This window comes from Bidens hawaiensis, unplaced genomic scaffold, assembly GCF_021521415.1.
Source record: "Bidens hawaiensis isolate Kalapana, Puna unplaced genomic scaffold, B.hawaiensis_p1.1 tig00017971_1, whole genome shotgun sequence".
In the NCBI taxonomy this organism is placed as follows: domain Eukaryota; kingdom Viridiplantae; phylum Streptophyta; class Magnoliopsida; order Asterales; family Asteraceae; genus Bidens; species Bidens hawaiensis.
Genome location: NW_027492713.1, coordinates 45,505 through 66,988, shown reverse-complemented (window position 1 = coordinate 66,988; position 21,484 = coordinate 45,505). Strand labels below are relative to the sequence as shown.

Sequence of the window (21,484 nt, the reverse complement as noted above, 5' to 3'; positions counted from 1 at the left end):
TACATATATATCTGCTTAGTGTCACTCTCAGGTGGAGAGTGCTTAATTTTTAAACGAGGTTTCTCATGCATTTGATCCGAATTCGTGGGTATAGGTTTTACCAAATCCGAATAGTTTTAAATGTATTATAACATCACAATTATTTGTAAAACTCTTTCATAATTAAACAATAATTTTTGTGGGTCATGGGTCTCACCAAACCCCGGATAACTCTTAAACAGGTTATAACATCTCATTTATTTGTGAAATAACCCATTAATCATCAAAGAATAATTTCCACGGGTAATAAGTCTTACCAAACCCTAATAACCCTTAGATGGGTTATAAGATCTCATTTATTGGTAAACACTTTCATTGTTAAACCCTAATTGAATTTATCTTTTTTACATGTTCTCCGGTGTTGGTCTATCATCTCTTTTGCCGGTTAACTTCTGATGCTACTCACCATCGTCAACTACATCAACGTCCCATTTTTCATTAGACAAATATTTGTGTTCATGTTTGTTCATTTAAAAAAATCAACATGTCCGTGTTCGTTTATGTTTGTTCGTTAAAAAACTAAAAAACATACACATCTCAATTGAAAAAACGGAAACACTAAAGAATATAATAACAAAATAATATATACGTATTAAATTAAAACAAAACTACGTTAAGAAAATAAAATAAATCATCATAAAATAGCAAAACGATTAAAAACAAAAACTTGAATAAACTCCCGTAACACGGGAGGATCAAACTAGTACTATATATAATACACCAAACAATGGCAAATTAAGACATCAATATTTAAGTAATTTACAATACTTAAAGCATGAGGTACATGTGTTAATAAGGGTAAACATGTATTTTAAACAGAATCCATTCAACTTACAAGTTTGTTCCCTCATCTTTAATCATATTATGTTTTTAATTTAACTTGTAAACTAACTTCTTACCCATGGTTTTTAAATGACTATAGCCTTTTCATACGTTAATATTTTTATAAACAAATTGCATCATAAAAACGAGCATTTTATTCTTTTTAATTTGGATATGATATTGTTGTAATTTTTTTTCATTTTAAATAAATTAATATGTTACGTTGGGGTGTTCAGTGTCGGTTTTGATGATTTTTAAGTTAAACTTGTGAGTTCTACCATTAATACTGATTTTTGGTCGTCCAAAACCAAACTCAACCATTGAAAGTTGAAATTGAATTGTTATTAACGGCCTGGTTCCAGTTTGGTTTCACAGTTAAAACTTTAATAATAAATTTAGTTAAAATAATTAATAATTTAAATGTACCGTCAATTTTAACTAAAAACCAACATAATATGATACTTGAGATGATCATAAATATAAAATGATAATTTTAGCCACATAAATAGTATATATTAATGGAAGATCTAGGACGTGAAATAATAACAACAAAGATTACAAAAGGAATCATATAGCAATTAGGTTAATTTACAGCCTTTTCTGGTTTCATATAGTCGGTTGCCGATATAAATCGCGAACCAACCGTTCACTACGTTTTGAAAATATTGAAACCGACCAAAAAACCGAAAGCAAAAAAGAAAAAGAAAAAACAAGTCAAACCAATGACCGATTTAAACAATTTCAAGATTTTAACCGAACCATAAACACTTATATTTGTACGTGATTAGCAGGTTCAAACACCCGCTGCATCGCGCGGACACCCGTCTAGTTATATTATTATTAACGAAAAATAGAGTTTGGGCCAATTGGAATACATTTGGGCTCAACACGTAAACTCAAACTTAACTTATGATATAGATTTGCTAAAAAGACATAATTGGATTGTAATTTAGAGACGTTATGGTTTTAGGAAATATGGAAAAGATCATTTTTGTAAGCTTTTGTGTTGGATAAGGTTTTGTGACGTGGTCCCATGGAGGACAGACGAGGAGAGGGAGTGAGGCAGCGTTATGGAGCAATGTCCGGCGGCAAAGGTTTGTCTCTGCAAACTAGCAGACGGACGAAGAAAAGGTTTGGTGTTGTGAAAGAAAGTGGGGGATTTTGAAAAAAAATTGGAATCTGATGTGACGGGTTGTGGACGTCCAACATTATAGGTGCTCTAACTCGTATAAGCATGTTCAATACAAGATGGCAATTTAGTTTGTCTTTGGCTCTATTTGAAATCTATTTCTAACTCGATAAATTAGCCGGGTTTTTAATTGACGGACTTTGTATGTTTTAGTTTATAATAGAAGGTTAATGATAAACTCGAATAAATGAGTGTTTTCAATGTTCCTACCCCTGATGATCTTATACTGTACATTTATATTTTCAACTCTTGCATAGAAATTTATGCGTACTACCTGGCTTGAATTGAATTTTTTTTAATTCGAGTATTAATTCCATATTAAAAACATCCAAACGATTACAATAAGGTGGCAGGTAAACGGACAACAAGTTATGCTGCAACCCTCTCTTGGATAGCAACTCAATCCTACTAAAAACAAAGTTTTGGTTCCTAGAGTGATAAATTACTATGCAGGACCCTTTGAACCATGCTCAAAAAGTCATCAGGCTCCGGACCTAAGAAACCAAATGTGTCAAAGACAAAAGGGATAAACACTTGTTGATTCTCTAGTTAATTAGTTTGAGCTTTTGATTAACTAATTTATAATCGAGTTATAGGCTTAGAGTTATGTGCTAAGCGTTTGTCTTAGGGTACGTACAACAACAAAAGCAATAGTAATGGGGTACAACAAAAGCAATTATACTCTCGGGGTAGACTACCAAGCTAGAATTGCGCACGCACCTTCAATATTGCTAGAAAAAGTTGTTTGTTTTGAGTGTACTTATAGTATACAAAGTCTCTTAGAAAAATGATAGAACATCAACACTTTAAAGTTTAAAGTAAGGATTCACCTTAATTATTAGCCTTAATTATATAGTTAGATAAACCCAAGTAGAAACTAAATGTCTTTAATAATATTAAACTCGTTTGATGTTTCTATTTCAGTTGAGATGTTATACGTGTTTAATACCGTATTGAAAAAAGTATATGTTTTAACTTAAAGTTATTAAAACTTAGAAGGAACCAATCAGTGAGAATTTAACGTGAGAATTTAACATGACAGAGCGGTCGCAACTTCTCCGTAACACCACTTGTTCAGCTATAGGCTATAGCAAGAACCACTTGGATTAGTAGGCTGTCGAGCTACCGCCTAAGCAGTAGCTAGCAAGTAGCAACAATACAACACACCCGTCACATTCACTACCTAGCCACCGCGTCAACCATAGTTACCAAGCCACTTCCGAACCAACACTTCACTAGAAGTCAATACTACTAACTCCAAGCCAACATTCAACAATAAAAATGTGGCTCTCAACCATCTCATTGCATCGTAAGCTTGTAGCAATGCCATGCATAAAGTGCACCATCAAAGCGCAATGTAAGTTACAATTATTATTAAAGACGTATAAAATATTAACTGATATACATACAATACAATACAATTAAAATCACTGATTGAACTCAAACTCTAATTAACTCGACTCCGGCCCTAATATCCCATTAACAATCGACGTGGCGATCAAACTGCCTCGGCCCCAACTACCACTCCCGCCTGCGCCAACCCCCCTCCGAATCCAAACTCCACCTCCGTCGTTATCTCCTTCTCCGCCGTCTCAATTCCTTTATCCGCCGCCTCAATTCCTCTCTCAGCCGCCACAATTCCCTTCTCCGCCGACTCAAATCCTTCCTTCACGATCAACTCCGCCTCCTCTTCCACCTTCTTCAGCTTCTTCCTCAGTCCAAACAGTCCTATGTCCGCCGCAATTGACGGCGTGTTGGTTACCGTTACCGCCGTTGTTGCCGTTAACATGAATAACAGCTGCCGCCTGCTGTGGCCGCCATTGTTGCTGTTAACAGGAGTAATAGAGCATTGTGGCTTGTGAGATGATATGACGTGTGAAATCCGGCGAGTAATAGGGTTTATGAGTAAGTTACAGAAGCTGGAAGACATGGTGGATGAGTGATGGTGAAGTGGTGAATATTATTATGTGGCCAAATAAGATGCTGATCAGATTACACATGATTGATATCTATATGATGATGTGGCAAGATGCTATTGGTTACAAAAATACCATAACCCGGTTTTTTTTATACCTGAATTTCACTATCCGAACTTATTTGTATAAAAACAAGTAACCGGAATCGAACCTAATTTGTATCTGGTTATACCTAAAAACTGAAACCAGTATCATACCAGAAATTGGGTTTTTCCAATACCCGAGATCGGGTATTTCAAATACCTGAAATCACCCGAAAAATAACTTAGAAATAACTTAAAAGTACCCCAAAAAGTGTAGCCCCATAAAAAACACAATCTATACACAGAAAAAACATGAATATAGGGTTTTTTCAATACCTGAAAATTGGGTATTCAAAATACAAATACTCGGTTATATAATACACGGTTTTATATCCAACCAGATGATTGGGCATAGGGTATGATTTTTAGAGACAATACCAAGACTCGTACCCAACCCAGATAATGCCAATACCCGATTTTTCCAATACGCGATCATACCCGAACAAGGTTCCATACCCGAAACCGGGTACTAGAAAAACCCGATTTGTGTACCTTTAACTTCTTGTGTTTTTAAGCCACAACTTTTAAATTGGAGTGTCTCGTTGCTCGGGGCTCACGTTAGCTTTAGAGTTTGGTTTCAATGATCCCCCAAGAAACCATACCGTTAACTGGTAGTTGATAGTCGTTGTGCCCCAACAAGAGCATAACGCTCTAGCGTAACCATATGGGATTCGAACTAACAACTTCTGAAAGTTTAGCTCAAATATTTCATTATCATAATCCATTAGAAAATATACAAGAATCAAACTTGGATCTCCACTAAAGAAGCCAAGCATTCCTATCACTAGTTCACGAATCACGAGTGATGGATTGGGCCATAAAACACCTACCTAGTGACATATAAAATGGAGCGGCCCAGTTGTAACAAATAAGATGCCTACAACATATGAGGATAAAAAGATTAATTAATAATAACTAGGTAACAAAACAATGAATTTAGTCATGCACATTTAGTCGGTATCGATTTATAACTTAGTTATAAATAGTACAAATTATTCCACTTTATACCAAGCACCATAACACGATACTAACTTCTATTCATGATCATGTAGTATCATCATCCAAACAATAGAAATCACAAGCTTCACACACTGTAGTGGAAACATTAAGAAGTTAATACTTGATTTTCGATGAAACTCCGCTTTAGTTTAACTTAATCCTTGTTATGTAGTAAATATCTTTAACAGTAATTACTTTACTATTGCAACGCCAGTTCCAAGTGATTTTATATTCCGCTAAATACGCAAACCCAAGGTTGTGTATCGAGTTTTGCTCGCACGTCATTTTTATTTGTATTGATGAACACAACATGCATGTTAGACCGTGGGGTATGAACACAAAATTTCTGTAATTTTAAGTTTATGTAGTTTTGTGTTTGGTGGATGGCTGCCTCGAGGTTGTGGAGGGAGTCGTTGATGGTTGTCCGATATATTTATAAAAGTTATAGTTAAAAAAAAGTGTATGACATGAGTACATGACTACTCGTATCTAACATGAATATAGCACACTAAAAAATCTACTTATGTCATTTTGTTCCCTAGTTGCACAATTCTCTGAATATATTTTGCTTGATGAATTTTTGAAATAATAATAAATACTACTAATATATTTTTGTAGAGATAAATCAACAAGTTGATGCATAGTGTTTAATTCAATCAAAAGGCAGGTGGCTAGTCATCACGGGAGGCTAAAACACCATCCTAAATGTCTTGTCTTTATTTGAATTTACTTAGTGCCTATAACCACCATTCTTTTTAATAAATTGCCAAAATAAACAAAGTCCAAAGACAACAAACAACTAATTATAATAACAATGTACATCAAATCATATACTACCCCGATGGATATCGTTATCTTCACCCTCTACTAGGTATCATATGGTCGATGCTACCAATATATCGGTATCCTCTATCTTCTATAAAAGAAGGAATTAAACACGTTAAACAGTCAGCTACACAAAACATCAAATTCCACAACCCGAAACTGAAACAATGTGTTTCGAGGTGGAATGCAAGAAATGTGGCAAGTTCGGGTGGGGAGGTTGTGGCGATCATCTAAAAAACCTCTATGCGCGCATAGAGAAGGGAAAACATTGCATGTGCCGTTCCTGGCCCGGTGTTGTCATCCCTTCTTCTGAAAAGCCATCTTCCTCAGCAACCGCTACTATCAAAGCCACCACCACCGGTACTGATACTGATATTGTTACTATTATTATTACTACTAATGTTCCTACTTATGTTACATTATTATTATATTCAAACTAAGAGTTAATTTCTTATTTGGCAGGATAAGTTGATGATTATGGAATCTAATGCTATGTTGGAAGCTTGTGTACTTATAATAATCAAAGAATAATAATAATTGTTGGATATGATCGTATCCTATTCACAAATTATGAATGAAAAAGTTGTTTGGATTTCAATTAGTAGGTAATAATTAAATAAAAAGGTGACCGTTGTATAATGCTTTTGTCTTGGTGAGTGTTTAGAGTTAAATATTGTATTGTGCAGGGTGCCTCCATACTATAAGCATCTTTGGTCTTTAGTCTTACTTTTGTGTCCAAAAACATCGTGATCGAGGCTTTCTTTTGTCCTGGTTTTATGTTCTTGTCGTTGTCTTCCTCATCAAACATTTGTTTGTTAATTGTTTTCTTAATTATTAAATTATTTCATGTTTAAACACTTGAATCAAAGGGAGTAGATCCGTGTTTCTTCATGTAGCAAAGATTTAGGGTTTGAATATATAGTTGTTCAACACAAGCTGGTTTTTACCTAATTTCATGGGTTAATATGGTACTGAGAAATCACATGAGTATTACAGAATTTAAAGTAACAAGTTCTCATGGTTTCCATATATATCATCCAAAAGGGGTTATGAGTTATTAAAACACAGTAAGATAAAGAAATAGTTTATTATGATAAAACTAAGCTTTAACATGATGATACAAAATCATTTAACAAATTTATATATAGATTGGTTGGTAGAAATGACATATGATACAAACATCTTTTTTGGTCTTATATCGATATCAAGACATGACTCGAATACGGTTATCTTGTAAATCGAATGAGTATATTGTATGCCAACCAAATCAACGTATATTTTGACCCGGCACGGTTTCCCTTTTACGCCTATTTTAGAAGTTTTTTTTTCTAAAACAAATATGTAAACTATGGTTTTTTTTCTTCATATATTTCTATTACCAAAAATGTAAAATGATCAAGTTATTTATAGAGATCATGCATATCATGTGTAGGAGACACTATCAGGTTGAATATAGAGTGAATAAATGGATGAATAGTTTATACATATATATATATATGATGTATAGTTGATTTTATATGTATTATAATTTTTTATCTATGGATTCATTAGCTTATCCAAAGTAAAATACCTTTTTCTTAGTTTTGTATTTTATCGTGACCGAAAAACTAAAATACATAGAACACAACTTAAACACGTGAATGTATAATAAATTAAACCATATATAGTGTCGACATCATCTACAAAGTGAAGTTAATGTGCGAACAATGTGAAGCGAAGGAGGAAACATACAGTAACATATAACATTTTTAGAAATACGATAATTATACAGTAACATATAACATTTTTTGAAATACGATACTTGTATAACTATAGCGTAATAATTATGAGTTGTAAAAATTGTTATACCATGATTACACTTTCCACGTAATTGTGTCACTTAATTGATATATAGTTTTTAGAAAACACTTATTTAGTAAAATTTCTATAGATGACCAAGATGAAATATTGATGACAAAGGTCATAAATGTGAGGAAACAGAGGTAGATTTGGAGATATTTATGACTTGATATCCCCACCTCATTTAATGTTTTTGTTCTCAAAGTTCAAATCCAACAATTATATCTTCAATCGAAATTCAAATATTTTGGCAGCAAGTATTCAAATCAAAACTTTGTTTTCTAAAGCAATTAAAAAAAAGTTATATAACAGAAATTTTTTGTTTTACCTTTTGCAACTATACTTTTGTAAGTAGAAAAAAAAAAGGTATATTGGGTTTATTAATTCTAATAATCATCTTTTGGGCATTGTCGGTTTTAACTATTGAATTAGTTGCCGACGGTTTCATCTTTTAAAGTATTTGTTCTCAACGATCCGCAATTAATATAATACTAACATTGTTACTCGCAGGCCGTCGGAAAAACACTTTTGGCATAAATACTCACATTATATTTTTGCCATAAAACTCAACCTGAACATCACCACTACCACCAATTGACTCACCACCAACCAACCACCACCACAGACTGATTCCGACTATAGTTCTATGGCTCCGCCGACCTCAATAATTGGAGTTTTTACTAGAAAAATGTTTCTAAATGTCTAATATAAGGTTACAAAGATGTTTATGAAGAAAATGTTGAGTTTTCAGGCCAAAAAACATTTTTCCGGCTACGCGCTATTAACAACGCTAGGATTTTGTTAGTCGTGGACCATTTGGGAACAAATACGTTAAAAGATGAGACCGTGAATAACCAATTCGTTGGTAAGACCAGCAACAACAAAAAAATGTTAGTTGAGATTAATATATACCAATACAATAATAATAAATAAAAATAAGATTCTTCTTGAAAAACTAGAAAAGAATACAATGACATAAATTAAAAAAGCTTACGCAATATACTATTTCTAAAAATATTAAAAAACAATTAAAAATAAAAGGTACGTTGTATGGTCTATTTTTGTGCTCCAATGCGTCACATATTATTCAAACTTATTTCTTATTCATCACAAATTTTCTCATTACAATCTTACATCTCTGTCCCAAATCTTGTCTAAACACCATTTGTCTCTTCTCACTTTCTCATTCATTTGTCTTCTCACTTCCTCATACAAAAACACTCACAACAAGTCAAAAATTGTCCAAGAGTCATACCATGAGTCCTCCTTGATCTTCCATTTCTCCGACGAGTTTCTCCGCTAACGATGGCTGCCGCAACTATCTCTAAAGGCCAAGCATGGTGAAGAAACACTAACCGAACCCCGGACAGATTACTGATAACCTGGGGGTTAGAGAGATGTTTCCCACGAGGGGTTAGACCCTGAGAAGATGGTTCTTCTGATAACCTGCAAAACAGACACCGTGAGCTCGTCACTGAGAAGGGGGGGGGTTCCTCCTTGTGACCACCCTCCGGCGTGAGAATCAGACTAGATTGCTCTTTAAATATAAAAGTATATTAAGAGATTGCTAGAGCAGATATCAGGTATAATATGATGATATAAGATAAGATATGTTGGTCATACCATTTGGGGTATTTATAGCCGAAGGTAGGTTTCCAAGGAGGTATGGCCGGCTGCAACAGTGTTCCTGTTCCACCAACAGTAGCCTACGCACGTGCCCTGCTGGTAGTTGGTGGGTAGGTAGCGGCTGATAGTGACCAGACCTGCTGTATACTATTCCTTTTCCACCAACTGCCGGCTACGCACGTGTTATGACAAGAGTTGGTGAGTAGGCAGCGGCTAATAGTGACACAGTGTAGGAGCATGCTGCTCGCCATACTGTGTCAGTAAGCTGTCGTATCTTTAGTCAGATCTTTTTCCCATACCTCGTCAGGTACAGTACAGAAGATCTTCCTGTATCGTACGGACTGGCTTATTTGGGCGGGAGTATTCCCCCTCCCGCCCTTGTGCGGGATAGTTCCCGGCTTCGCTCATTCCTTCAGGTGACACTGAGTGATTGAGAGCTAAGTGCCTTGTGCGTGTAGCCTTGCTGTGCGGGTGGCCTTCCCTGATGGCTTGTATCCGAGGCTGCGGGGACAGGCGGAGTCCTTCACCATCGGGAGGCATTTCCTGCGGGACCAGCTTGCGTACTGCGCGTAAGGACGTCACGTCTCTGAGCATGGTTGGTCCTGCGGATCCAGTTGGTTTCTGCGCAGACGTCCCTCTTCAAGGTGTCTTGTGGGTCCAACTGGGCTCTGCTGGGACCTACCTCTTCAAGTCCCCCCAGTCCAATGTTCTTCTCATGCGTGTTTAATAAAGTGAGGTGAACTTTTGGACTTAAGCAAAGGGTTTTGAAAAGGGTTTTTTAAGGTTTTCCATGGGGATTCTTCCCGCGGAAGTCCTTGTCACTTGCAGAAATTCCCGAGTTTTCTGCTTGGTCTTTGGGTATGATGCGGGTAGGTCTGTAACCTCCTCGCTAGTCAGGAGCGTTGAGTCCCACTTGTGTGGTCTTTCCATGGGGTTTTGGTAGTTTTGAACATAGTGATCAATTATGTTAAAACCACCAATTCCATCCTGGAGCTTCCAACAACGTAGTTCTCGATGTTCCCGCTATGCGGGGATGTTATTTCCGTTTCCGCAAGTATTGCCCAGTAGATCCTTCTTGGTTTCAATTCCCAGCGGAGCGCTAGGTATGTGAAGGGTTTTGCCTTTACACTGTACCGGCGCTCGTCTTACGGTTACTTTACTTCCAAGGTATTCCTGGCGTCAATTCCCTGCGGGTGTTAGGTATGTGAAGGGTTTTGCCTTTACACTGTACCCGCACCCGTCTTATAGTTACTTGGTTGCCGAGGAATATTTGGCTTCAATTCCCTGCGGGTGCTAGGTATGTGAAGGGTTTTGCCTTTACACTGTACCCGCATCCGTCTTACGGTTACTTGTTCGCCAAGGTTTACTTGGCTTCAATTCCCTGCGGGTGCTAGGTATGTGAAGGGTTTTGCCTTTACACTGTACCCGCATCCGTCTTACGGTTACTTGTTCGCCAAGGTTTGGCTTCAATTCCCTGCGGGTGCTAGGTATGTGAAGGGTTTTGCCTTTACACTGTACCCGCATCCGTCTTACGGTTACTTGTTCGCCAAGGTTTACTTGGCTTCAATTCCCTGCGGGTGCTAGGTATGTGAAGGGTTTTGCCTTTACACTGTACCCGCATCCGTCTTACGGTTACTTGTTCGCCAAGGTTTACTTGGCTTCAATTCCCTGCGGGTGCTAGGTATGTGAAGGGTTTTGCCTTTACACTGTACCCGCATCCGTCTTACGGTTACTTGTTTGCCAAGGTAAGGGGTATTTTCCCGCTTACTTTTTAATATTTTTAAATTTTGAATTTTGAAATTCGAAAGGTTGGTGGAAAGATAGGAACAGTCCAAACCTCTTAAACGTCGTGTAACGGTTTCTTCTGACTGTGTCAGGACGTGCAGGAAGTTATGGTGACGTGACATTATATGGTCATTCCAGACGCTTTTTACGGCGCGTGGGCGCGATTTTTCGGGCGCGTGGCCGCGAAATTACTGGCACACGTCCTGTCAACAGCTGTTGCCAGCCTGCTTTTTGCCACGTGTCATAGTTTCATTGCACCTTAGATTTCTCTCTCCTCCGCATTAAATTCATCGCATTAATTGCGATTAGTATATAAAGGGGGAGAGGCCTCTTTGTAATCCACACTTTCACCTCTTCTTCTTCTTAGTGATTTCCGGCAAATACTCCCCTTTTCAGGCAAGCATTTTCCCGAAATCACTTTCTTCTTTCTGCAAAATGTCTTCCCATGATGCTGAAGCTGTAGCCGACGATAGGAGTACTGCTGGCGAGTGCCAGTATGCTCTACCTGTCGATCAGTACCAGTACGTCGTCAGGAAATTCATGCTTGAGTCTCTTGAGCCTGAGTTTCCTGAACCCCACCAGACTGTGTACGATGCCCCCAGTGGCAAGATCGGGGTATATGCTGCATTCTTTGTTTATGGGAATCTTAGGTTCCCATTGACAAAGTTTGTGTACCGTGTCCTGGAGAGGCACGGTGTGCACCTGACCGAGGTGCATCCGATGGCGATTGCCAAGATCCGGCACTTCGAGTGGGTATGCCGGATTCTGGGTATTGAGCCCTATGTGGACCGCCTGATGACCTTCTATACTTGGAGGTGCGTCCAGGGATGGTACACCCTGACAACCCGTATTAAGGGTTTGAAGATTTGCGTGACCGAGCGCAGTCTCCGATCGTGGAAGCGGGAGTTCTTCTACATTTCTGCCCGCGCCATTCCCATTGCCATGAAGTTTAAGAAGGGGCAAGCGCTTCCGAGCCTTCACGCTTCCAGCTACCAGGAGGCGGAATGGTTCGCGAAGATATCCCGGGTCCAATCTCCGGTTTACCGGTTTGCGGAGTCCGGGATGGTGATGCTGGGGATGAGCCGGGTTTGGAAGGAGGCGTCTCGGTTTCCCATTCTTCTCGAATACGGTTTGAACTCTATTCCTTATGGTATGTCGTCTTTCTTGCTTATATTAGTTTGTCTTCTAACTGTTTCTTTTCTTTCAGAGGGGAATGATTTGGAGTCGCTCCTGTTCCCGCGGGAAGCTGACGGTCCCGTGCGGGTGGGCACTCGTGCTCCAGACGAGAATGAGTTGCCCATCCTGGAGCAAACGGCGGATCGGTTTGTGGAGGTCTATCCGCTGGGCCAAGAGATCCTGAGCCACCGGCGGCCAGGTAAGGCGATATTCTATCCTCAACCCCTCAATGCTGTACCCGCTGCTGGAATTCCTTACATCCTGTCTTCTTCTGAGGAATCCGCAGATGGTCCTCCGCTGGTGCGGAAGAAGAAGGCTGCCGGCGGGAAAGGGAAGGAGAAGGTGGCCTCCACAGCTGATCCGGTGCTTCTATCTGACACCGAGTCAGATAGTGAAGAGGTGGCGGGGCACCCCGGTGGTAAGAAGACCACTGCTCCGGAGGTTACGACTGTTACCTCCGGAGAACCAACGACGACGACGGTGACCGGCATCAAGAGACCGGCTCCATCGGGTTCATCCCCGCCCGTCCGTACGTTCAGGCTCAAGAAAACCCGTAAGCACAAACATTCTTCTTATCTTTGTAGATTTATCACTATAAATTTATTGAAACTCTTATCTTCTTGTGCAGGCGTGGATGTTGACGCATTCCAGGGTGGAGTGCCTAGTAGTACCTCTCCGCCGATGACGGTAGGCTTGGTCAGCCTACCTGAGGCGTCGACCCAGGCGCCTGCGCCTGCTCCCGCTGGTTCAGTTGCTCACTCTGAGCCGACTGTTCCAGTCGAGTTTACGCCACCCGCCGGCCGTGAGTGCGATTTTTACGGCATCCTTCACCGAGCCGGCGGTTACGATTGCTGCGGATTCTGCGGCAGCGACTGCGGCGGCTGCCACCATGCCCCCGCCACCGGCACCGACGGCCGGCTCATCAGGTACGCATGGGAGTACTCGCCAATCCTTGCCACCTTCCCATCTGCCTGACCTTTTGGATGGGTTTCCTTTGGGTTCAGGTGATGGGTTCGGCGGCTATCGGCCTGTTATAGACCCTACAGGTGCGTAGGGTTCCTTTGGCCCTTTTTCACTTTTGTTTTTTATCATCTTTTTCTTAACTGCTTTTTTGTTCTTTGCAGTGTCGGATTCCAATGAAGTGTATGTTCCGCGATGGAACATACGCCGAGGAACGACCCTTCGTACCCCTGTGGAGTGCGTGGACTGGGCTCGCCACGCTGCTCCTCATGGTGCGTTGGGGGAAGCCATGGCTAGCTACCAGGAGGGTAGGCTAACCAATGAGCTTCGGGTTCTCCAGGCCCGGATGCAGCCGCGCGTCGAGCTGCTTTGTCGTGAAAACGACATGTTGAAAGCAGCTCGCGCCAAGGACGTATCTCAGGCGCGGGCTCTTCGGGAGGAGAACCAACGGTTGGCCGCAGCTGCTGCGGAGAAGGAGAAGGCCTTCAAGGCCCTCGAGGTTGAAGTTCAAGCGCGACTCGAGGCCCGCTCCAAGGCTGCCCAAGCTGTTAACGAACAGCTTCGGCTGGCTAAGGAGACTGCGAGGAACGCAACTGAGAGGGCCACCAAGGCTGAAGCCGTTGCTGAGCTTTTACGCGTGGAGAACGAGGAGCTCAAGGCCAAATTAGAGGCTCTCCAACGTGCTCATGATGCCTTGGCGATGGAAGATGCCAAGAAGCTCCAAGAGATCCTGGACCAGAGGGGCGTGCTTGACCACACCGAGCGGAAGCTTAAGGGCGTTGAAGAGGCTGCTGCAAAGGAAGTGCAACTTGCCAACCTCAATAAAGGCGAAGCCGAACGCGCCCGCACCCAAGCTCAAGCCGCCCTCCAAGAAGCTCTGGTTGCCAAGGAATGGCTTCTTCGAGAAGCGTTGCCTCAGGTAAGCTTTCATGTCTTTACGCTTTCCTTTGTACATAGAAAAGGTGTTTTGACTTGTATATTTTCTTTTGTAGGTTGTGCATCGGGTCTTCTCAGAGACATCCTACGACGATGCTATGAGCGCAGCCCTCAACGCTTCTCACGAGGATGGGGAACGGGCTGGCTTCCTGCTTGGTCTAGGGTTCGTTGAGAAAGGCTTCCCGCCTTCCAACTTCCCTTTGTACAATGTTGATACTGAAGCCATATATGACCAAGCAGTAAATCAATATGCTGCCTTCCCGCATCCAGTGGTGGAGAAGGTGAACCAAGTAGCTGCTGCTGATGATGGGTTAGCTATCCTTAAAGCTTTCCTCGAACCGCCCCGTTCTTCTGATGGAGCGGGTCCAAGTGGAAGCGGCCCTGAAGCTTGATCCTGAAGATCCTTTCCCACTGCTAGGATAGTCTTGTACAGATGTATTTATTTTTTCTTTTTGTAGGCGGGTAGTTACCCGGCCATTCTTGTAATAATTCGTTTGTGAAATATAAATCTTTTTGCGTATAAGATTGTTATTTCCTTCTTTGGGTTCCTTGCTTTATAAACTTATGACTTGCATACTTAGTTTAAATTAGCAATTTTCCAAGTGTTTAGAATAAGTTAACCTGTTGAACGTGGTTGATAATGGGTTAAAGTTTTGCTTCCTCTTTCGTGATTGTGCGGGTAGAACCGTCACTTGCACTTAGTAGGATGGCTAAACTTTAACCTTTATCTGACCTGCGTGTAGGTTTTCCTCATCTTTTGAGGATAAGTTAACCTTTGAACGTGGTTGATAATAGGTGTGAAGTTTTGCTTCCTCTTTCGTGATTGTGCGGGTAGAACCGTCACTTGCACTTAGTAGGATGGCAAAACTTTACCCTTATCTGACCTGCGTGTAGGTTTTCCTCATCCTTTGAGGATAAGTTAACCTTTGAACGTGGTTAATAGGTGTGAAGTTTTGCTTCCTCTTTCGTGATTGTGCGGGTAGAACCGTCACTTGCACTTAGTAGGATGGCAAAACTTTACCCTTATCTGACCTGCGTGTAGGTTTTCCTCATCCTTTGAGGATAAGTTAACCTTTGAACGTGGTTGATAATAGGTGTGAAGTTTTACTTTCTCTTTCGTGATTGTGCGGGTAGAACCGTCACTTGCACTTAGTAGGATGGCAAAAATTTACCCTTATCTGACCTGCGTGTAGGTTTTCCTCATCCTTTTAAGACTTTTGTTTTGGACCATTCGACGCGCGGTTGTCGATAGTTTAGTGTTCAGTTTCCTTTCATGATTCATGCGGATAGACCGGCACTTTCACTTAACGGGAGAATTGAACTCTTCCCCTTCAACTGACCTGCGTGAAGGTTTGTCACGTTATTGGGTTCGTGCGGGTGGGACCGCCTTCCCACGCAACGACTTTTCGTAATGTGAATGCCGTCACCAGTGTTGCATAGTTTAACCGTTCGACGCGCGGTTGTTGATAGGTTATTATTCAGTTTCCTCATTATGATTCGTGCGGATAGACCGGCACTTTCATTTTTGGGTGCTGAACTTTTCCCCTTCAACTGGCCTGCGTGAAGGTTTTGTCCTTTTTTGGGTTTATGCGGTCTTTTTCCGTCTTCCCCATGTCACGATTCTTCACGTAATTATGCGGTGAAAGCCGGCATATTAGTGTTCAGAAAAGTATAAATGTAAAATCATCAGCTTCGATGTTCTAAAGAGAATCATTTCCATTAGAAGTGGCTCTTGGCCTTTTCTTTACAAGTTGGAATTGATCTACATGCAAACTGTGTAAATGAGCTCCCTTCCATGTTGTTGGGATGGGAGTGCCATCGAGCCGATACGCACCTGGTTCGGGATCTCGTTCTTTACGCAGCATGTAGTCTCGACATTGAAGCTGGAATTTTTATTCGTGTTTTCTTCGGCTGGGGTTCTACACGCACCCGCCTGCTCAGCTTTTATTGCGCCACGAGGTGCGCGAGCGTCCCATCTCTGACAAATGCTTCGACCATGTCTTTTACGTCTGTGCATTCTTCAGTGTTGTGGCCTTTTGTCTTGTGAAAGTCACAGTATTTGCTCCGATCAGCATCGTGACGATGTCGGATTATTGGAGGCTTTGGCCACGGGAGCTCTTCAGTGGCGAATATCTCAGTGACGCTTTTGCTGAGTGGCGTCCATCTGGAGTTCCGGTGCGGCTGTGCATTATCCCTTCCGCCCAATCGATGTTGCAAGCCGGATGAGGTGTCAAAGTTTACCCTTGACTGCCAAATGCCTTGCTTCCGCTTTTTATTTAGTCGGGCGGTGAGGACGTTGTCTTCTCTCGTCTTCTGAGTGTAGAGGTTTGTGCTCTGTGGGAGATCTCTACCCAGTTGCTTCTCCGTTTCCGCATAGCGTTTTGCTGCTGTCATGATGGCATCCCATGTGGATGGCATGCCATCTTTACCCGTTAGGGTGCGGATGAGCTATGGGTCATGCGCGCCCTGGATGAAGGCAGCGCGAACAAGATCTTCGCTGATATTGCCCAAACTTAGCTTCTTTGAGTTGAAGCGAGTGATGAAGTTTGGCAGAGATTCATCTTCTTCTCGTATGCATTTGAGGATTGTCCATTGCTCCTCGGTATACTTCCGTTGCTGGCTGAAGTGTTGGCTAAACTTCTGCTGGAAGTCTGCCCAGTCGTAGATGTGGTTGACCGGTAGGCGATCAAACCAAGCTCTAGCAGCCCCAACAAGCGTCATTTGGAACATGTAACACCACGTGGGTTCCGTCCAATTGCTGACGGTTGCCCCCGCTATGAACCTGTTCAAATGATCGTCTGGATCAGATATACCGTCATATGTGCCTGTTAGGCATTTGTTTGGCACTCTTTGGGGCGATTGCTTCCGCAATGTCCCTTGCAAATTTGGACGTTCCCCGCATTTGCTACGTTTGGTCTGAACGTTTTGGAGAAGTCTCGTGGACTTCCACCTGTGCTTTTTGGTTTGAAGGCTTGTCCAAAATGCCTTTTCGGCTGGGATTCCATTTCCTTACGCTTCCCTTTTGCCCTATGGCGAGGGTTCGCGTCGGAGTCGGATTCCTCCGAGTCATCCTCCCAGTATTCGAATTCGTCGGCCTGTTGTACGGAACGCAAGCGTTCGTCCAACTCAGCCTGGAATTCCTTTTGTCGTGCCTCCGCCCATGCCTTAACTTCATCGAGAGTTTGGCGGGGGAGTCTTCGTTTCTCAAGCTGGGTATCAGTGGATCCCAGTAGGCGATCATTTACTGCACTTGCCCCAGCTTGAGTAACTGGGGTAGTGTTCGTAAAATTTACTTCACTTGTCCCGGCTTGGGTAACCGGGTAGTGTTTGTAAAAACTGTGTTACCGGTTTTCACCCCAGTAGCTGGGGTTGTGGTTACTGGAATTTCTCTAACCATCTTTGTAGAAGTTTGAAAAAACTGGAGAAAAATAAAGTTCTAGCTTTATGCACGGATGGCGCCAATGAAGAAACACTAACCGAACCCCGGACAGATTACTGATAACCTGGGGGTTAGAGAGATGTTTCCCACGAGGGGTTAGACCTTGAGAAGATGGTTCTTCTGATAACCTGCAAAACAGACACCGTGAGCTCGTCACTGAGAAGGGGGGGTTCCTCCTTGTGACCACCCTCCGGCGTGAGAATCAGACTAGATTGCTCTTTAAATATAAAAGTATATTAAGAGATTGCTAGAGCAGATATCAGGTATAATATGATGATATAAGATAAGATATGTTGGTCATACCATTTGGGGTATTTATAGCCGAAGGTAGGTTTCCAAGGAGGTATGGCCGGCTGCAACAGTGTTCCTGTTCCACCAACAGTAGCCTACGCACGTGCCCTGCTGGTAGTTGGTGGGTAGGTAGCGGCTGATAGTGACCAGACCTGCTGTATACTATTCCTTTTCCACCAACTGCCGGCTACGCACGTGTTATGACAAGAGTTGGTGAGTAGGCAGCGGCTAATAGTGACACAGTGTAGGAGCATGCTGCTCGCCATACTGTGTCAGTAAGCTGTCGTATCTTTAGTCAGATCTTTTTCCCATACCTCGTCAGGTACAGTACAGAAGATCTTCCTGTATCGTACGGACTGGCTTATTTGGGCGGGAGTATTCCCCCTCCCGCCCTTGTGCGGGATAGTTCCCGGCTTCGCTCATTTCTTCAGGTGACACTGTGTGATTGAGAGCTAAGTGCCTTGTGCGTGTAGCCTTGCTGTGCGGGTGGCCTTCCCTGATGGCTTGTATCCGAGGCTGCGGGGACAGGCGGAGTCCTTCACCATCGGGAGGCATTTCCTGCGGGACCAGCTTGCGTACTGCGCGTAAGGACGTCACGTCTCTGAGCATGGTTGGTCCTGCGGATCCAGTTGGTTTCTGCGCAGACGTCCCTCTTCAAGGTGTCTTGTGGGTCCAACTGGGCTCTGCTGGGACCTACCTCTTCACATGGTATATTTTCTAAACGAAAACGGTTCTTATTAATTAAAAAACAATGTTTACATTGAAAATAAAGACAAAGCTGCACTGCTAGCCATATCCTGTCTTGTCATGTCTTTTGAAACTATTTTGTTGATTGTTTACTTGAATTCGCTTCGTGTTCGTAGGTTTTGTAGCACCGGGTTACCTAGCGATGTCGTTGTGGATGTTAATGACATGACATTTCATTTGCATAAGGTTAGATACAATCATACAATTAATATGATATATATGTGATTATGTGCCTATGATAATATTACTCTTATATCTGTTTATTATATATTGTGTTAAAGTGTTAAGTAACATGTTACATGTACATTATATTATTGTACAAATGTTTTTCAGTTTCCATTGATGGCAAAGAGTAAAAAGCTACATGAGCTTATTACTGAACAAGAGGCTAATTTGGCTAGCCAAACTGCGGAAAATGAGTCCGCGAAGACAACGGAAGAGGAAGAACGGAGTTGTCACGTTAAGTTTCCGGATTTCCCTGGAGGTTCGAAAACGTTTGAAATGGCTGCTAAATTTTGTTATGCCGTAAAATTCGAGTTAACGTCGTCGAATGTAGCTTCGCTCCGTTGCGCTGGGGAAGTTCTCGAGATGTTTGAGGATTATTGTGAAGAAAATCTTGTTTCGAAAACCGAAAGGTTCTTGTCGCAAACGGTGCTTCGAAGTTTGATGGATTCGATCGAAACGTTAAAATCGTGTGAGGGTTTGATGCCTGTCGCGGAAAATGTAGGCGTTATTGAAAAATGTATTGACTCGATTTCTACCAAGGTTTCAGCAATGGACCCTGCTCTGTTCGTGTTGGCCAGTGAAACAGTAAATGAGAGTTGTGGATTGAGGAACTTACATTCCTCAATCCACAGCTTTTCACGCGATTAATAACCGCGATGAATGGTAAAAATTTAAACAACGAAGTTATCGAAATTTGCCTTCTTCGATACGCGAAAAAACATATTCCCGGCATCAATCGCGCCACTAGGAAGCCGCAACCTTCGAACAAACACTCAGGGATCGATCAGAACAAACTTTTGGAGACGATTGTAGCGAATTTTCCGCAACAAACATACTCGAAATCCGCATTGGCAGTGAAGATATTATTCGGAATGTTGCGAACCGCGAACATTTTAAACGCGTCCGACGAATGTAAATCAACGCTAGAGAAGAAAATCGGAGCACAATTCGAACTCGCGACACTCGATGATCTTCTTATGCCGAGTTATTCGTATTTAAGCGAGACATTATACGACCGTCGATTGTGTCCAAAGGATATTAGCACAGTTTCTCCACAATGTGGATAACAGACTGGCCGTGTTACACACTGTTGGAAAATTAATAGACGGGTACTTATCGGAAATTGCGCTAGACGCGAATCTTAAACCGGATAAATTTTGCGAGCTTGCGGTTGCGTTGCCTGAACAAGCAAGAGTGTATGATGATAGTTTGTATAGATCTGTTGATGTGTACATTAAGGTATGGCTTATGTGTTTTATGTCATTTTTGATACATGTTTTGACCTTAGGATATATTAATATTATATGTATAGTGGCGCAGTTTGTTGCAGTTTGCCTTCTGTTTAGACGTAAACACTAAAGTTTTACAATGCTGGTAACAAATTTATTGTAGGCTCATCCGTGGATAACGGAAGCGGATCGCGAGAGAGTTTCGGGCATATTAGACTGCCGGAAGCTGACGTTAGAGGCGTGCACTCACGCCGCTCAAAACGAACGGCTTCCGTTACGAGCAAGTGCTGTTCTTTGAGCAGTTGCAGCTTCGCCAGGCGATTGCGGGAACATTGATGGCCGCGGATATAGGAGAGGTGGAAGACGCGGAGAGGTCACCGGGTGGAAGGCAAGAGATGGCTGAACGTGACGAAACGGTGGTTGAAGGTAGGGTTGTAAATAAACTAAACGAACACGGACATGAACACTTAATCGGATAAATATTTGTGTTCATGCTTGTTCGTTTAAGAAATAGCATTTTCGTATTTGTTTACATTTGTTTATTTTTATTTAAAATCTAAACGAACAGTATACGAATATAAACTAACATAATTGAAAATATATAAACAAACTTATACTAAAACAAACATAAATGAACACAACGAACAAATATAAAACTAAGTAGACGATTTTCCAAAAATTAACATAAACGAGCAAACGAAACACATGTTCGTGTTTGTTCGTTTAATTAAACAAACACAAATTTTTTTGTTCGTGTTTATCTGTTTATTAAACAAGCGAACACAAACAAATTACACGAACATAAATAAACTAATGCCCACGGACATAAATAAGCGAGCATGTTCATTCAATGGCGAAGGTTGCTGAAGAAACACTAAGTAACCCCGGGCAGATTATAGGTAATCTGGGGGCCAGGTAATGTTTCCCACGAAGGTTAGGTCCAGCAGAGTAAGTTGTACTTCAGGGAACCTGCAAAACAGACACCGTAAGCTCGTCACTGAGAAGGGGGGGTTCCTCCTTGTGACCACCCTCCGGCGTGAGAATCAGTCTATATTGCTCTTTGAATATAAAAGTATATGAATACTATAAGAGCAGTTATCAAGTAAGTTATACGAGATTGTAGATGATCTTACCATTCCAAGATATTGGAGTATTTATAGCCGAAGGTAGGTTTTCTAGAAGGTACAGCCGGCTGAATAGTATTCCTGTTCAACCAACAGTGGATTACGCACAGGCCATACTGGTTGGTGGGTAGGTTACAGCCAACAGTAATAAAGTCGGCTGCACTATTCCACCAA

The 21,484-nt window shown here is 41.7% G+C and overlaps 1 protein-coding gene and 1 pseudogene across 2 annotated transcripts; one reads left to right on the top strand and one right to left on the bottom strand.

The window, feature by feature from the left end:
• Positions 1–3,548: 3,548 nt before the first annotated feature.
• LOC143555108 (uncharacterized) lies at positions 3,549–3,980 on the bottom strand. Its single transcript, XM_077044731.1, has one exon. It carries the CDS (start codon positions 3,978–3,980, stop codon positions 3,549–3,551), a length of 432 nt encoding a protein of 143 aa, XP_076900846.1.
• A 4,835-nt stretch (positions 3,981–8,815) lies between these two features.
• Positions 8,816–20,665, top strand: LOC143555126 (BTB/POZ domain-containing protein At5g66560-like; annotated as a pseudogene). The gene is made up of 4 exons (XR_013139151.1): positions 8,816–9,112; positions 18,849–18,918; positions 19,066–20,196; positions 20,350–20,665. The product of XR_013139151.1 is annotated as a BTB/POZ domain-containing protein At5g66560-like (transcript).
• Positions 20,666–21,484: the final 819 nt, after the last annotated feature.